The sequence below is a fragment of the Erpetoichthys calabaricus genome, chromosome 14 (assembly GCF_900747795.2).
Source record: "Erpetoichthys calabaricus chromosome 14, fErpCal1.3, whole genome shotgun sequence".
Taxonomy (NCBI): Eukaryota; Metazoa; Chordata; class Cladistia; order Polypteriformes; family Polypteridae; genus Erpetoichthys; species Erpetoichthys calabaricus.
The window spans coordinates 15198318-15211254 of NC_041407.2; the positions used below are offsets into that span (position 1 = coordinate 15198318).

Below are 12937 nucleotides of genomic sequence, written 5' to 3' on the forward strand. Positions count from 1 at the left end.
ATTCAGTACACTTACACCTATGAGTGCAGCATGCTATACAGTAACTATATTTATAACTCGAAAAAGAAAGTGCAGATGTAAATGCAAATTGTAATGTTGAAACTTTACACGAAGCAACCTCATGCAATATAAAATGGATAAATACTGTGTGTATGTATGCAAGTTAAGAAATTGGAGCACTTATGATCAATTATGAAATCTGCAGACCCATGTCTTCCTGCTTCATCTAGATTTTCTTTTGAAAGAACATCTTCTATCACTTTTTAACATTTTATTGAACTGCTCTGAAATAAAGGCGGTCAGATTTTATGAACTAAATGTTTGTGTTGTGGAAGGCCAGGTAGGCGACCTACATATCAGTCGAGAAATGCATTTTGATCCAGCAGCACTCTGAGTTGCGTTTGACTGAATGGTGCATTGGCATTAAAATTAAATGATTTACACATTTGTAATCTTCATCCGAATTTCTGATGACTTGATATTTTTAACTTTGTAAAAAGTTAATTTCAAAGAGCTGATATACTGGTTTCAGGATATGATGTTTTGCTTTTTTTTTTTTGAATGTATGGAAATTGAATAAATTATCTTCAAAAATTATTCTGATAAGAAAAGGCTCAAAAATAATAAACTCATTTTTTTCATGTGCTTTATAAAATATCTACAGTTTAAATACTGTATATGTAACTTGAAATATGTGAAATGCTGAACTTGTTACTTATATTTCAGTCCATTATGTGAACCATTTATACAGTGCATGGTTGAGGGATACGCGAGCCTATCCATTCACAATGAATACAAGGCAGGAAGTGTACTTGGATGCATTCCCAGTTCTTGGCAGACTGCACCAACTCATGTCATCTTTATTATACCAATAACATATTTTTGAACTTTAAGAGAAAGCCAGACATCCCAGAGGGAACTCACACAGACACACTAAAGACACCCCTGGCAATCAAGTGAGGGTCTGAGCTCTAAGAGATGGCATCCTTGAAGTAACTCTTTGTCAAACTTTTATAGCACCTTTCACAGTGAACTAAAATTAGAAAAGGTTATTATAAAAAATTTCCCTCATAAAGTCTGCTGTATTTTCTGCATTTTCCATTCACAGAGTTGTGAACGCCCTGGAGCTGAAAACTCATCTTCACAAACAAACCAAGACTCTCTCTGCCGGCATAAAGCGAAAGGTCCGTCTCTCTCTCTCTCTCTCCTAGACATTTCTGTTTGATTTCACTAATGTCACGGTTGCCCTGTGTCCTGTCTATGAGCACCACAATTTAATTCTCATGATTTTGCTTTTCCTAAAGTAATCCAATCTAATGTAAGGTTCAACTTTAATTTAATGTAAAGTTTACAGATAGGACCTGATTTTTAAGAGCTTAATCTGTAGATCAGCAATGGCTGTCACCGAATATCAACAGTACTTGGCATTATGGTAAGCTATATGGATGCTACAAAACTGCAAAATATAAAAAATGTAATTATATTTTATGTCATGTCACTATTTTGGATAGAGTGCAGCAACATGCTCCAAGAGTCAAAAGAGTGTTATCAAAAAATAAAACAATGACATAACTGACTTGTTTCCTTCTTGAAATTTCCACCATCTTATGCATACAGATATTCACTTGTTTTCTTTATCTTATCATACTTAATTTATATTTCACCTTATTTATATAAAAGCACTGGCTATTTTTTTTTTTTTTAAGTAATGCAATAGCTGGATACCCGAGTTGTGAAGATGGCAAGTCTTTGGGTGAAGAAATAGGGAGGGAATGGGGTTCTAGGTGACAAAAAACTGTCTATTCTTGATGGTTTGTTGAAGAGTAGAAAAAAAGGCATTTACACAGGTTTGCTGCAATATTACCTTTTGACCTGGTAGTGACCGTCAAGTCATCTTTCTCTCTTGATCATTGGACAGTCTCTGGTTACTGTTAAGGAGTGCCTGATGCCGGAGTGTGGGGAATAGTGCTCAGAGAGAGAGGTGGAGACAGTTGGTTGTTATGGGGTCACTTTTCTAACGCTGGGTCAGCAACATCAGAGCTATAAGGAAATGGATACATGACTTCTAGTCTTTTCCAACACTCCCTCCTAGTTTTAACTTTGTCTCCGCAAACTCGAATGGATAAATGTGTCCTTCACACCTTGTTTGTGTTCCTAATGTTAACACAAACCTTGGTCTAACATTTAAAACCTGTTCTTTGTCTGTTCACAAAATTTCACTCTTTATCAGTCTGATATTTAGTATTGTATCTAACATATATTTTATACTGTATATATTTTCATAATCGCTTTTGCTTTTCTTCACTTTTAATTTAGCTCTGCTTTGCCCTGAGCATGCTAGGAAATCCTCAGATTGTACTGCTTGATGAGCCATCTACAGGAATGGACCCAAAAGCGAAGCAGAGGATGTGGTGAGTTTTCTTGCAAAGTATTAGTGGTGTACAGTACACCCCCAAAATTCACGGGGGTTAAGTTCCTAGAGAACCCGCGAATTGTGAAAAACCACGACTTTTGGATGTGGTTAAAAAAAATGCCTTTTAAATGCCTATTTTTATAGTTTAAACCTTAAATATGCCCCAAAGCACTTTAATTTCATTGAAAACTCCGCTTAATACATTAATACATTACCTTAAAAGAGAATGTAAAGGTAAACCATCTACTGTACTGCTATATCTCCCGCGGTGCTAGAATGTAAAATACTGATCTTACCGCTATACGTACTCTAATTCATGCAAGCGCGTTTTCTTTGGTATGTGCTGTCGTTTTCTTTGTTATAAGTAGAGAAAATATGTCATAATTTAATTAAAATACAGTAAAATGTACAGGTACTCACCAATGATGAATGATATTCATGATGATGTCCTCACAGGTGGCACAGTGCTAGTGCTGCTGCTTTGCAGTAAGGAGACTGTGGAAGATTGTGGGTTCGCTTCCCGGTTCCTCCCTGTGTGGATAGCGCTTTGAGTACTGAGAAAAGCGCTATATAAATGTAATGAATTATTATTATTATTTTTTATGATGTTGAAGTAGCTATGCAGTACGATGCAGAGGATTTACAACTCCTCGGGTGGCACCTCTTCTTTGGACGGGTCTTCTTCTGACAATATTTTTATTCCTTATGGTCGTTGCCTTTTTGGCACTATCACAGAAACTTACAGATACGGTACTCCGGATCGCTGCCTCGTTGCTTCTTTATGTAGCGTACGGTGCTTTCATTAATGCCATAGTGGTATGCTACTGCAGCATAACTTTTTAGTTCCCGGAGCAAATCCAGTAGTTCAACCTTCTCCTGGAATGTTTTCAACTTCTTCTGGCTTATAGGCTCAGTGCCAGAAGCCTTAGAAGGTGAGGGGCGTTTCGGCGACATCTTGTGCGTTTAAGAATAACAAAATGAATACAATAACAAAATGGAAAACACGAGGACACTCAGCTGGAGACGCGTCACAGGGCAGCAGTCAATTAACAGCAAGGAGAAATGAATAACACTCTTGGATTGGCTACTTTCACCGTCCCAAACCGCGTTTCCGTCAACGGTGGAAAACACGGGGATACTCAGCTGGAGACGTGTCACAGGACAGCAGTCAATCAGCAGCAAGGAGAAATGAACAACGCTCTCAGATTGGCTACTTTCACCATCCCAAACCGCGTTTCCCTCAGGGGTTGCTTCCTGTTCTCTCTATAGCACAGTATTGCCACGAAAAAAGCCATAAAAAATTGCGGAGGATATTTGCGCTTTCCGCTAACAATTAATAGTTAGGTTCTAAGGAAAAATCCGCGAACGACTGAGTCCGTGAACCCTGAACTGCATCTTCGCGGGGGTCTACTGTACACCTATTTATATATTTTAAAACATGTAAGATATTTTGAGTAGACTTTATTAAATCATTGCTTTTTTCTTGTAATCTGTAGTACTTTGACTTTAGATTAGCATACATTTTTAAATCCATTTTAGGGCTGTATTCTATTGATGAACATTTTTATAGATTAAAACTCTCCTTACATATACAAACACTCTTCTATGATTTATAGTAGTTTTTTTTTTTAGTATTCTTTGAATATGCTGATGACAAGTTATTAATTGTACATGCTTATAATCATATGTTTCTGACCACAATTAATATACTACATATAGACAGAACACCAGCATGTAACATAAATAGTTTTAAAAATCACATCTGTTGTTATGATTCAACATTTTGTGGGAGATACTTCCCAAACCATTGAACAAAGCTGTTAAATCAGATTTTACAATGGGGGGAACTCGATGCTGATATTTATGCTTAAGTTAGATCTAGATTTCATTCTTATCTGTGTCAGTCTCTATGTCGAATTTGCACATTGTCCCTGCTTGTCTGCTGGACTCAGATGTCCTCCTACATCCCCAAAATATAACCTGCAGTGTGTGCTTTTGTTAGAAAGCGGTGTGTCCCCATACATAAAATGTGCTTCAGATCAAAATTACATAAGAATACCCATAGTAAGAAGGAGGACTGACAAATGGAAACTGAACAGGTGATGCTCCGTTCTGCTGCCAGGGCAAGTAAACCATTATAATGGAATACTCGACACTCTTCTCTGTGCAGTCCATGGACAAGAGGAAAATTGTTGGATCCAGCGTTGAGCAAGCATTGGCCTCCATTATATCCTGTTGTGTTAGGTACTTTATTATCTCAGTTCTCCATATAAACACGAGATTACAGTTTTTCTCCGCCTGTTACTACAAACAAAACTGTGTATATAACACATAAAAAATAACTTTTTGGGTGGAGTATTCCTTTAAAACTTCCCAGTGTGCTTCCTCAGAATAAATACTCTCAGGTGGCGCATGTTTGGGCCTCGTAACTTTGTTTTGGATTGGAGAACACCTCAAGAATTTATAGTTTTCACAGCATGTTATGTTAAGACATTTCTCAACTTACATGGTTTAAGTATAGGTGTATGCATTTGTGTTTCTTGTAATGGGCTGGTTTCCAATCCATTGTTGTTTTTTGCATGGTGCCAGAATATGCTCAAACTTTCTGCAGAACTGTACTGAAGAGCGGTTTCAGAAAATGAATAAAAGGGTGGATTGAATTTGTTCAAGTCAAAAATAAACCAAACTGATGTTTGTAAAATATTGTCTTGGTCCATAGTTTTTTCTGTGTTGTAGTGCTTCCCTTGTATTCTTCAAAACTAATCTAGCAGATCATTCTAAAGGAGTGTGAGTGATGTTAAATAACTGTTTCAAAACATTTTTTGGGTTGAAGGCTGTAATAAGACAAAGAAACCAGTATATATGAAAATGACAGTGGGTGAACTTTGTTGGATGAAAATTATCATTGTCATTCATATGCTTTTGAACTGCTTCTAGTTTTATAGTGTTTGCTATCATGTTGTAATGTGTTTCATCATGTCAGTAATTTTTTGTCTTTAGGAGAGCCATCCGGGCAGCTTTCAAAAACAGACAAAGAGGAGCAATTCTGACCACACATTATATGGAGGAGGCAGAGGCAGTGTGTGACAGGGTTGCCATCATGGTATCAGGCCAATTACGGTAAGTGCTGAAAAATCGGACATGACTCAGAATTCAGGTTATGGGTGTAGGAAGTAGTATTGTTAATGTGCTCTTCATAAAGTTTGGGTCATCATTGTTTTAGCTAAAGTGTTAAAAACCTTTAGATTCTCATTAGTTCTGTACATTGTTGGACTAGGAAAATACTAAAGCTATAAAATTTCCAAAGTTGATAGGGCACTTAGCTTGGGTTTTCAGGGATTGTTCAAATTTTCTGTCTGATTCAGAGAAGGCAATACAAAATTATTTAGAATCCTGTGTGTTTGCTACAGGTGCATTGGCTCCATTCAGCACTTGAAGGGAAAGTATGGCTGTGGGTACAGTCTGGAGATCAAATTACGAGAAGATATGGAGTTGCAACAAGTTGCACTGCTACACAAGGAGGTACTCAGGATCTTCCCACATGCTGTGCGACAAGAGAGGTAAAGATTATAAACATGGTGGATCTGTTATTGGAAAAGTCTCAAAGATGATCATGCACAAATAATTTAGATGATGATTGCTGAAATAAAAACAATTTTTAAAGTAAATTAAGAGAAATAAGAAAGCTTTCATTTTTAAGGGTGCAAGATCTTGGTGAATTTTGAATTGTGTTTCTTTTCTGTTTGTGCGATTTAAACTCTTTGTTACCCGTTTTACTCTCTTCTAGTTTTACCACTCTAATGGTGTACAAGGTACCTATGGAGGATGTAAAATCACTTGCTGTGGCTTTTTCCCAACTGGAAAATGGTACGTTTCTGAAAATCTGGTCTTGCATAGATGCCCATTGCTTCTCTTTAGTCAAATTCTCAGCATTATTACTTGATGCTGCTAAATTTTTTTTAACAAACGTCAAGGTAACTAGATAGTAAAGGGGCAGAGTCATACTTTTAAATGTTCGTAAATTACTGTTAACATTGCTTGAAATCAAAAAAACCAAATGAGCATCATAATGACCCACTGACATTAAGAATAAAGCTACCCAGACTTCCCCCATCCCTACTGCAGTATCTTATCTTGCATTCATTGAGGGCTGTCATCATTATCATTGGCCATTTTGTGCTACTGGATGAGCACATTTGATGTGTCAGGAAGAGTTTATTTTACATTCATTAATCCATGAAATTTCCAATCTGTTTATCCATACTTGATGACAGGTCAGCAGTGCCTGTCTTGGCAGCATTGGTTGTAAGGTGGGAAGCAGTTCTGGACAGAGTGCCAGTCCATCACATCATGTACTTAAAGTGATATGAAGAAATAACTACACCCCATGACATTTGTTTTTCTTTTTGAGACATATCAAGATTTGATCTTCATTTAAACAACATCTTTAGATAAAGGTGACATAATTGGGGAATAAAATTGACTTTACAATAATTTCTTTAGCGAAAAATGGACAGATAAGCTACTGTTGTCTATGTAAATAGTCCATCTTAGGCTTGAATTGCTGGTGTTGCGCCCCCATCCCCTCGCAAACAAAACCATGATCTAGTAGATATTTCTTATTTCTGTCTAGAAGGCTTTGACAATGACTGGGACAAAACTGCTGTTGTCTGTATTTCTTTTTTTGTTCTTCTCAATGGGAGCATCCCAATGGGATTCTGATTCAGGCATTGACTTGGTCATTCCAGAACACTCCATTTGTATATTTTCAGCCATTCTTTGGTGGGGTAGATTTACTTTATTTTGCTCTTTCTGGACAGCAAATGTTTCCTCTTGGTATACCTCCTATGTAGAACTAATTTTGTCAGCCTCTTTCTAATGGTGGACTTATGCACTTTGATATCAACAGTGGCAAGAGCTACCTGTAGGTCCCATGATGAAATTCTAGACTTTTTTGGGACTTCTTTCAGCATCTTGTGTATTGCACTCATGCTGAATCTAATGGCTCCACCTGACCTGGACAAAGTTGTCTTCATCTGCTTCTTTTGGCCACTCATGTTAAAGGTCACCACAGTGGATCATCTGTTTCCATATCTTCCTGTCTTCTGCATTTTTCTCTGTCACACCCATCATCTGCATGCCCTCTCTCATGACATCCATAAACCTCCTTTTGGGCCTTCCTCTTTTCCTCTTGCTTGGCAGCTCTATCCTTCGCATCCTTCTCTCAGTATAACCAGCATGTCTCCTCTGCATGCATCCAAACCAACACAATCTTGCCTCAAAGCCTTGTCTCCAAACTGTCCAACCTGACCTGAACATCTAATGTACGCATTCCTTATCCTGTCCATCCTCGTCATATCCAATGCAAATCTTAACATCTCTGACTGTGCCATCGCTAGCTGTGACTCCTGTCTTTTTGTCAGTGTCACTGTCTCCAACCCATATAATATAGCTGGTCTTATTACTGTCTTGCAGACCTTCCCTTTCACACTTGCTGGTATATGACTGTCACAAATTACTCCTGACACTCTTCTCCACCCAGTCCACTCTGCCTGCATCCTCTTCTCCCCTCTCTTCCACACTCTCCGTTGCTGTGTACTGCTGATCCTAAGTATTTAAACTCATCCAACTTCGTCAACTCTAATCCCTGCATCCTCACCATTCCTTTGACCTCCCTCTCCTTCACACATATGTATTCTGTTTTGGTCCTACTGACCTTCATTCCTCTCCTCTCAAGAGTATATCTCCATCTCTCAACGGTCTCCTCAACCAGCTCACTACTCTCATTACAGACCACAATGTCATCCGCAGACATTATAGTCCATGGCGACTACTGTCAACCTGTCCATCACCATTGCAAATAAGAAAGAGCTCAGAGCTGATCTCTGATGTAATCCCACCTCCACCTTAAATGCATCAGTCACTCCTACCGCAGACCTCACCACTGTCACACTTTCCTCGTACATATCCCGTACAACTCTTCCATACTTCTTTGCCACTCCCGACTTCCTCATACAATGCTACACCTCCTCTCTAGGGACACTGTCATATGTTTTCTCTGGGTCCACAAAGATGCAATGCAACTCCTTCTGGCCATCTCTATACTTCTCCATCAACACCCTCAGAGCAAACATCACATCTGTGGTGCTCTTTCCCACCATGAAACATTTTTGTGTTTATTTAAATTATGAAATGGAATAAGAAATGTAAATGTGACATGATATATGTTAATATCATTGTTATCTTTAGATACTGTTTAAATGAAAATCAAATCTTGATATGTTAAAAAAAGAAACATTCCACAGGGGGTACTTACTTTTTCACATGACTATGCATAAATCCACACTCACTCACATGGGCTAATTCAGAGTCATTAAACTCCTAACATATATTTAGTGGCTTCATTGAAATGTAAGCAAAAGCTGAAATCTGGTTGATTATTTTACAGATTTTCCAAAAGTTGTCATAGAGTGTGCTTATCTGGATGTGTATTACTATGCCATAGTTTAAAAAAATATATATTAAGCAAGGATGCAATAGATACTTCACCACAGAAATTACAGAGGAAAAAAAGTGTGAGATAGTATTGAAGTTCTATGACTCATAAAGCCGACTAGAGTCTCTGTTTTGTGAAAGGTGATACTTTAAAAAACACTTTATCTGACATGTAAAATCAAATAAGGGGAAGCAAAACAAACACACGCCAGCTAGGCTGGGCACCCCACATCACAGTTGGCTGGATTTCAAATAAAAGCAGGGGGTGACTTGTCTGCAGTAAATGTGCATATTCTTTATCTAGTAATCAAAGCCAAAAAAGGCAAGGGAGTGATCTGTATCACTCTTGCTAATAGAACATTTTTGTTTGTGTTTTTTTTTTTGCTCTGCCATAGACCGTAATATGTTAAATGTTACAAAGTTATCCTGGCCTAACAGAAAGAGAAGGAGAAGGTGTATAAGCCCAAAAGAGGGCTTGGAGACAGTTTTCCCATGCAATTGTTCCTTCATGCTGCATAATTAACACTAGAATTACCAGAGTCTATGAAAAAATTTGCAGATCCGGCCCACCTTAAAACCGTTCTCAGCTCTCTTTTTGTCTTCTAAATGTGCCGATTAACACGAGCAGCAAGCAGCCGGCTATTCCATCCCCCACCGCCGCAGAATGTTCACTAAGTTTTCCCAGCTCATGTCTTGTTTGATTATCTGGGAGTGACTGAAGTGCTGAAGTTTTAGAGTGGAAATAATAGATCGCTATTTGGAACACACACATTTCATGTGTTTTTCGTTTCTACAGTAATCTGTGTAAACACATTTTTAAAACAGAAACGTTTTTCATATTTTAATAGTAAATGACAAAATGTAGGCATAAACTATACAATGTATGAAGCCTGAAGTCCAAAGATCAAGTAAACACTTTCACAAAAGGTTCAAGGATGATACAACAGCTTCCGTGGCCTAGCGATAAGGTTTGCTGACTTGTAATCAAGAGTCCCCAGTTCGATCCCCACTCACTCCTATATTTGCCGTTTTCAGTAGTGAGCTCCTCTTTTTGTTAATATTATACAGTACACACATACATTTGGTTTGCGTCTGTAACACACGGTGTGCATTTATAGGACTTGCAAAAGTTACCGTTTTTTTTACTTTTATTCTCTCTAAATCACAATCACGATACATACTACCGCCCCCCCTTACCCCAAACCCCCCACCCAGGGATCTGATGCTGTTATTTTTTATTTGAAACGGAATAACTGGAGAAATGAGTGGTGTTTTGAGACAATGGAACTGGACATTCTCTCATCTGGAGGGATTAAAGCTGACACACAAACGCTGGCGAGTCTGCCTTCTTCGTATCTCACCGTCACTTGATTTTTTTTTTATTCAGTTTTATTGAGTGTTCCTGCTCATGCTGAATTAGTGTGCACCTTATGGTGTATGATGCCAAAAAAATACAGATGTAGGTATATATGATATTTGGAATTATTCGTTTTATGACCTGTATAGTACATTTCGGAAAAGTTTGTGGCACGGATACAACATTATTCATATTCATTCGCATAACATCTTGCGGTTTGTAATCAGTGACTGTGCATTTTTTTTCCCCGATCTTGCCAGTCCCCACATGTTGCTGTATGCTGTTTCTTTTGTACTCCAGGACATGCAGAGGATAGAATAGTACAGAGCAGTAAGTTCAGTGCTATATGCAATCATCAGATTCAAATGTTAACTGTTCACACACACGCAAGGATAGTCTTTCCTACATTTACAACGTGTGTACCTGTTACAATGTACACGCTTCTCTCTATGCTGTGGTTCCTATTACACACCTGAAAGAAAGAGACAATATATGTGAAAACATCATTGCACTAATGCAATATTATTTGAAAAAGAACAGTGTCAGATCGGGTGTGGATTTATGTTGGTGCTATTACTGAAAGAAAAAAAGATGAACATGTGCGTTGATCCTGCAGCACTGAATAAGCTCACACGCTCTAACATCCCCCCCACCCGGATCTGATTCTAGGAAACAGCGCAAGTACAGATGCAAACCAAGTGTATGTGTGTACTGTATAATATTAATAAAAAGAGCAGCTTACTACTGAAAACGGCAAATATAGGAGTGAGTGGGGATCGAACCGGTGACTCTTGATCACACTTGGTTTGTGATCTGACGCTGTTCGTTTTCAAATAATATTGCATTAGTGCGATGATGTTTTCACATATATTGTCTTTCTTTCAGGTGTGTAATAGGAACCACAGCATAGAGAGAAGCGTGTACATTGTAACAGGTACACACGTTGTAAATGTAAGAGGGACGATCCTTGCGTGTGTGTGAACAGTTAACATTTGATTCTGATGATTGCATATAGCACTGAACTTACTGCTCTGTACTATTCTATCCTCTGCATGTCCTGGAGTACACAGGAAACAGCATACAGCAACATGTGGGGACTGGCAAGATCGGGGGAAAAAAACAGGCAGTCACTGATTGCAAACCACAAGATGTTATGTGAATGAATATGAATAATATGAATAATGTTGCATCCGTGCCACAAAGTTTTCCAAAATGTACTATACAGGTCATAAAACAAATAATTCCAAATATCATATATACCTACGTCTGTGTTTTTTTGACATCATACACCATAAGGTGCACACTAATTCAGCATGAGCAGGAACACTCAATAAAACTGAATAAAAAAAAAAATCAAGTGACGGTGAGATACGAAGAAGGCAGATTCGCCAGCGTTTGTGTGTCAGCTTTAATCCCTCCAGATGAGAGAATGTCCAGTTCCATTGTCTCAAAACACCACTCACATCTCCAGTTATTCTGTTTCAAATGAAAAATAACAGCGTCAGATCCCTGGGGGAGGGGTTAATATGCATCGTGATTTAGAGAGAATAAAAGTAAAAAAAAGGTAACTTTTACAAGTCCTATAAATGCACACCGCGTGTTACAGACGCAAAACAAATGTATGTGTGTACTGTATAATATTAACAAAAGGAGCACCACACTACTGAAAATGGCAAATATAGGAGTGAGTAGGGATCGAACTGGGGACTCTTGATTACAAGTCAGCAAATCTTACCACTACGCCACGGAAGCTGTTATATCATCCGTGAACCTTTTGTGAAAGTGTTTACTTGATCTTTGGACTTCAGGCTTCATACATTGTATAGTTTATGCCTACATTTTGTCATTTACTACTAAAATATGAAAAACGTTTCTGTTTTATAAATGTGTTTACACAGATTACTGTAGAAACGGAACACACATGAAATGCGTGTGTTCCAAATAGCGATCTATTATTTCCACTCTAAAACTCCAGCACTTCAGTCACTCCCAGATAATCAAACAAGGCATGAGCTGGGAAAACTTAGTGAACATTCTGCGGCGGTGGGGGATGGAATAGCTGGCTGCTTGCTGCTCGTGTTAAACGGCACATTTAGAAGACAAAAGAGAGCTGAGAACGGTTTTAAGGTGGGCTGGATCTACGAGTTTTTTCATAGACTCTGGTAATTCTAGTGTTAACTGATCACTTGTACTTTTCAAGTGCCCAGATCAAATTCTGTGTGTGATTTGGCAAAATAAAGATTGTTAAATTTTGCTAACTTTTTTTTAATCACATTTTTGTCTTTTTGAATATAGCAAAGCATGTGTTTAATTTTGAGGAGTACAATTTCTCACAGTCTACACTAGAACAGGTAAGTTATATTCTGGCTTTCTAAACGTACTAAACTGAGCATAGAGTATGATTGCTGCTGTTATTGTATGGCTTTTTTCCCTTAATGATTTTAGCTTTACTGTACCCATGCTGAAAGGGACGTATGGTACTGTACATGCTTAATTTTTTGCAGCCTTATTGTAACCGGATTGAGGATGGACATTTTACGTTCTCATAAACACAATGGAGTTGATTCTCTTAATCAATATTAATCAAATGTACAGCATTTCTAGCTTTTGTATTAGGATATATGACATTGTCTTATTGTCACCTTTTGCACAAAATTGTGAATTCTAGTGAC

The 12937-nt window shown here is 38.0% G+C and overlaps 2 protein-coding genes across 7 annotated transcripts in view; one reads left to right on the top strand and one right to left on the bottom strand.

Annotated features, from left to right (window-relative positions):
- Positions 1-12937, bottom strand: part of aatkb (apoptosis-associated tyrosine kinase b) — a 770376-nt gene that overhangs the window by 444511 nt on the left and 312928 nt on the right. The window lies entirely within an intron of this gene.
- abca5 (ATP-binding cassette, sub-family A (ABC1), member 5) overlaps positions 1-12937 on the top strand; it is a 94114-nt gene that overhangs the window by 70591 nt on the left and 10586 nt on the right. For both annotated transcript variants that reach the window (XM_028820070.2, XM_028820071.2), the window contains exons 33-38: positions 1109-1184; positions 2317-2411; positions 5414-5533; positions 5824-5973; positions 6201-6280; positions 12561-12616. In XM_028820070.2, coding sequence (XP_028675903.1) covers positions 1109-1184; positions 2317-2411; positions 5414-5533; positions 5824-5973; positions 6201-6280; positions 12561-12616 — 577 coding nt within the window. The remainder of the gene's footprint in view (positions 1-1108; positions 1185-2316; positions 2412-5413; positions 5534-5823; positions 5974-6200; positions 6281-12560; positions 12617-12937) is intronic.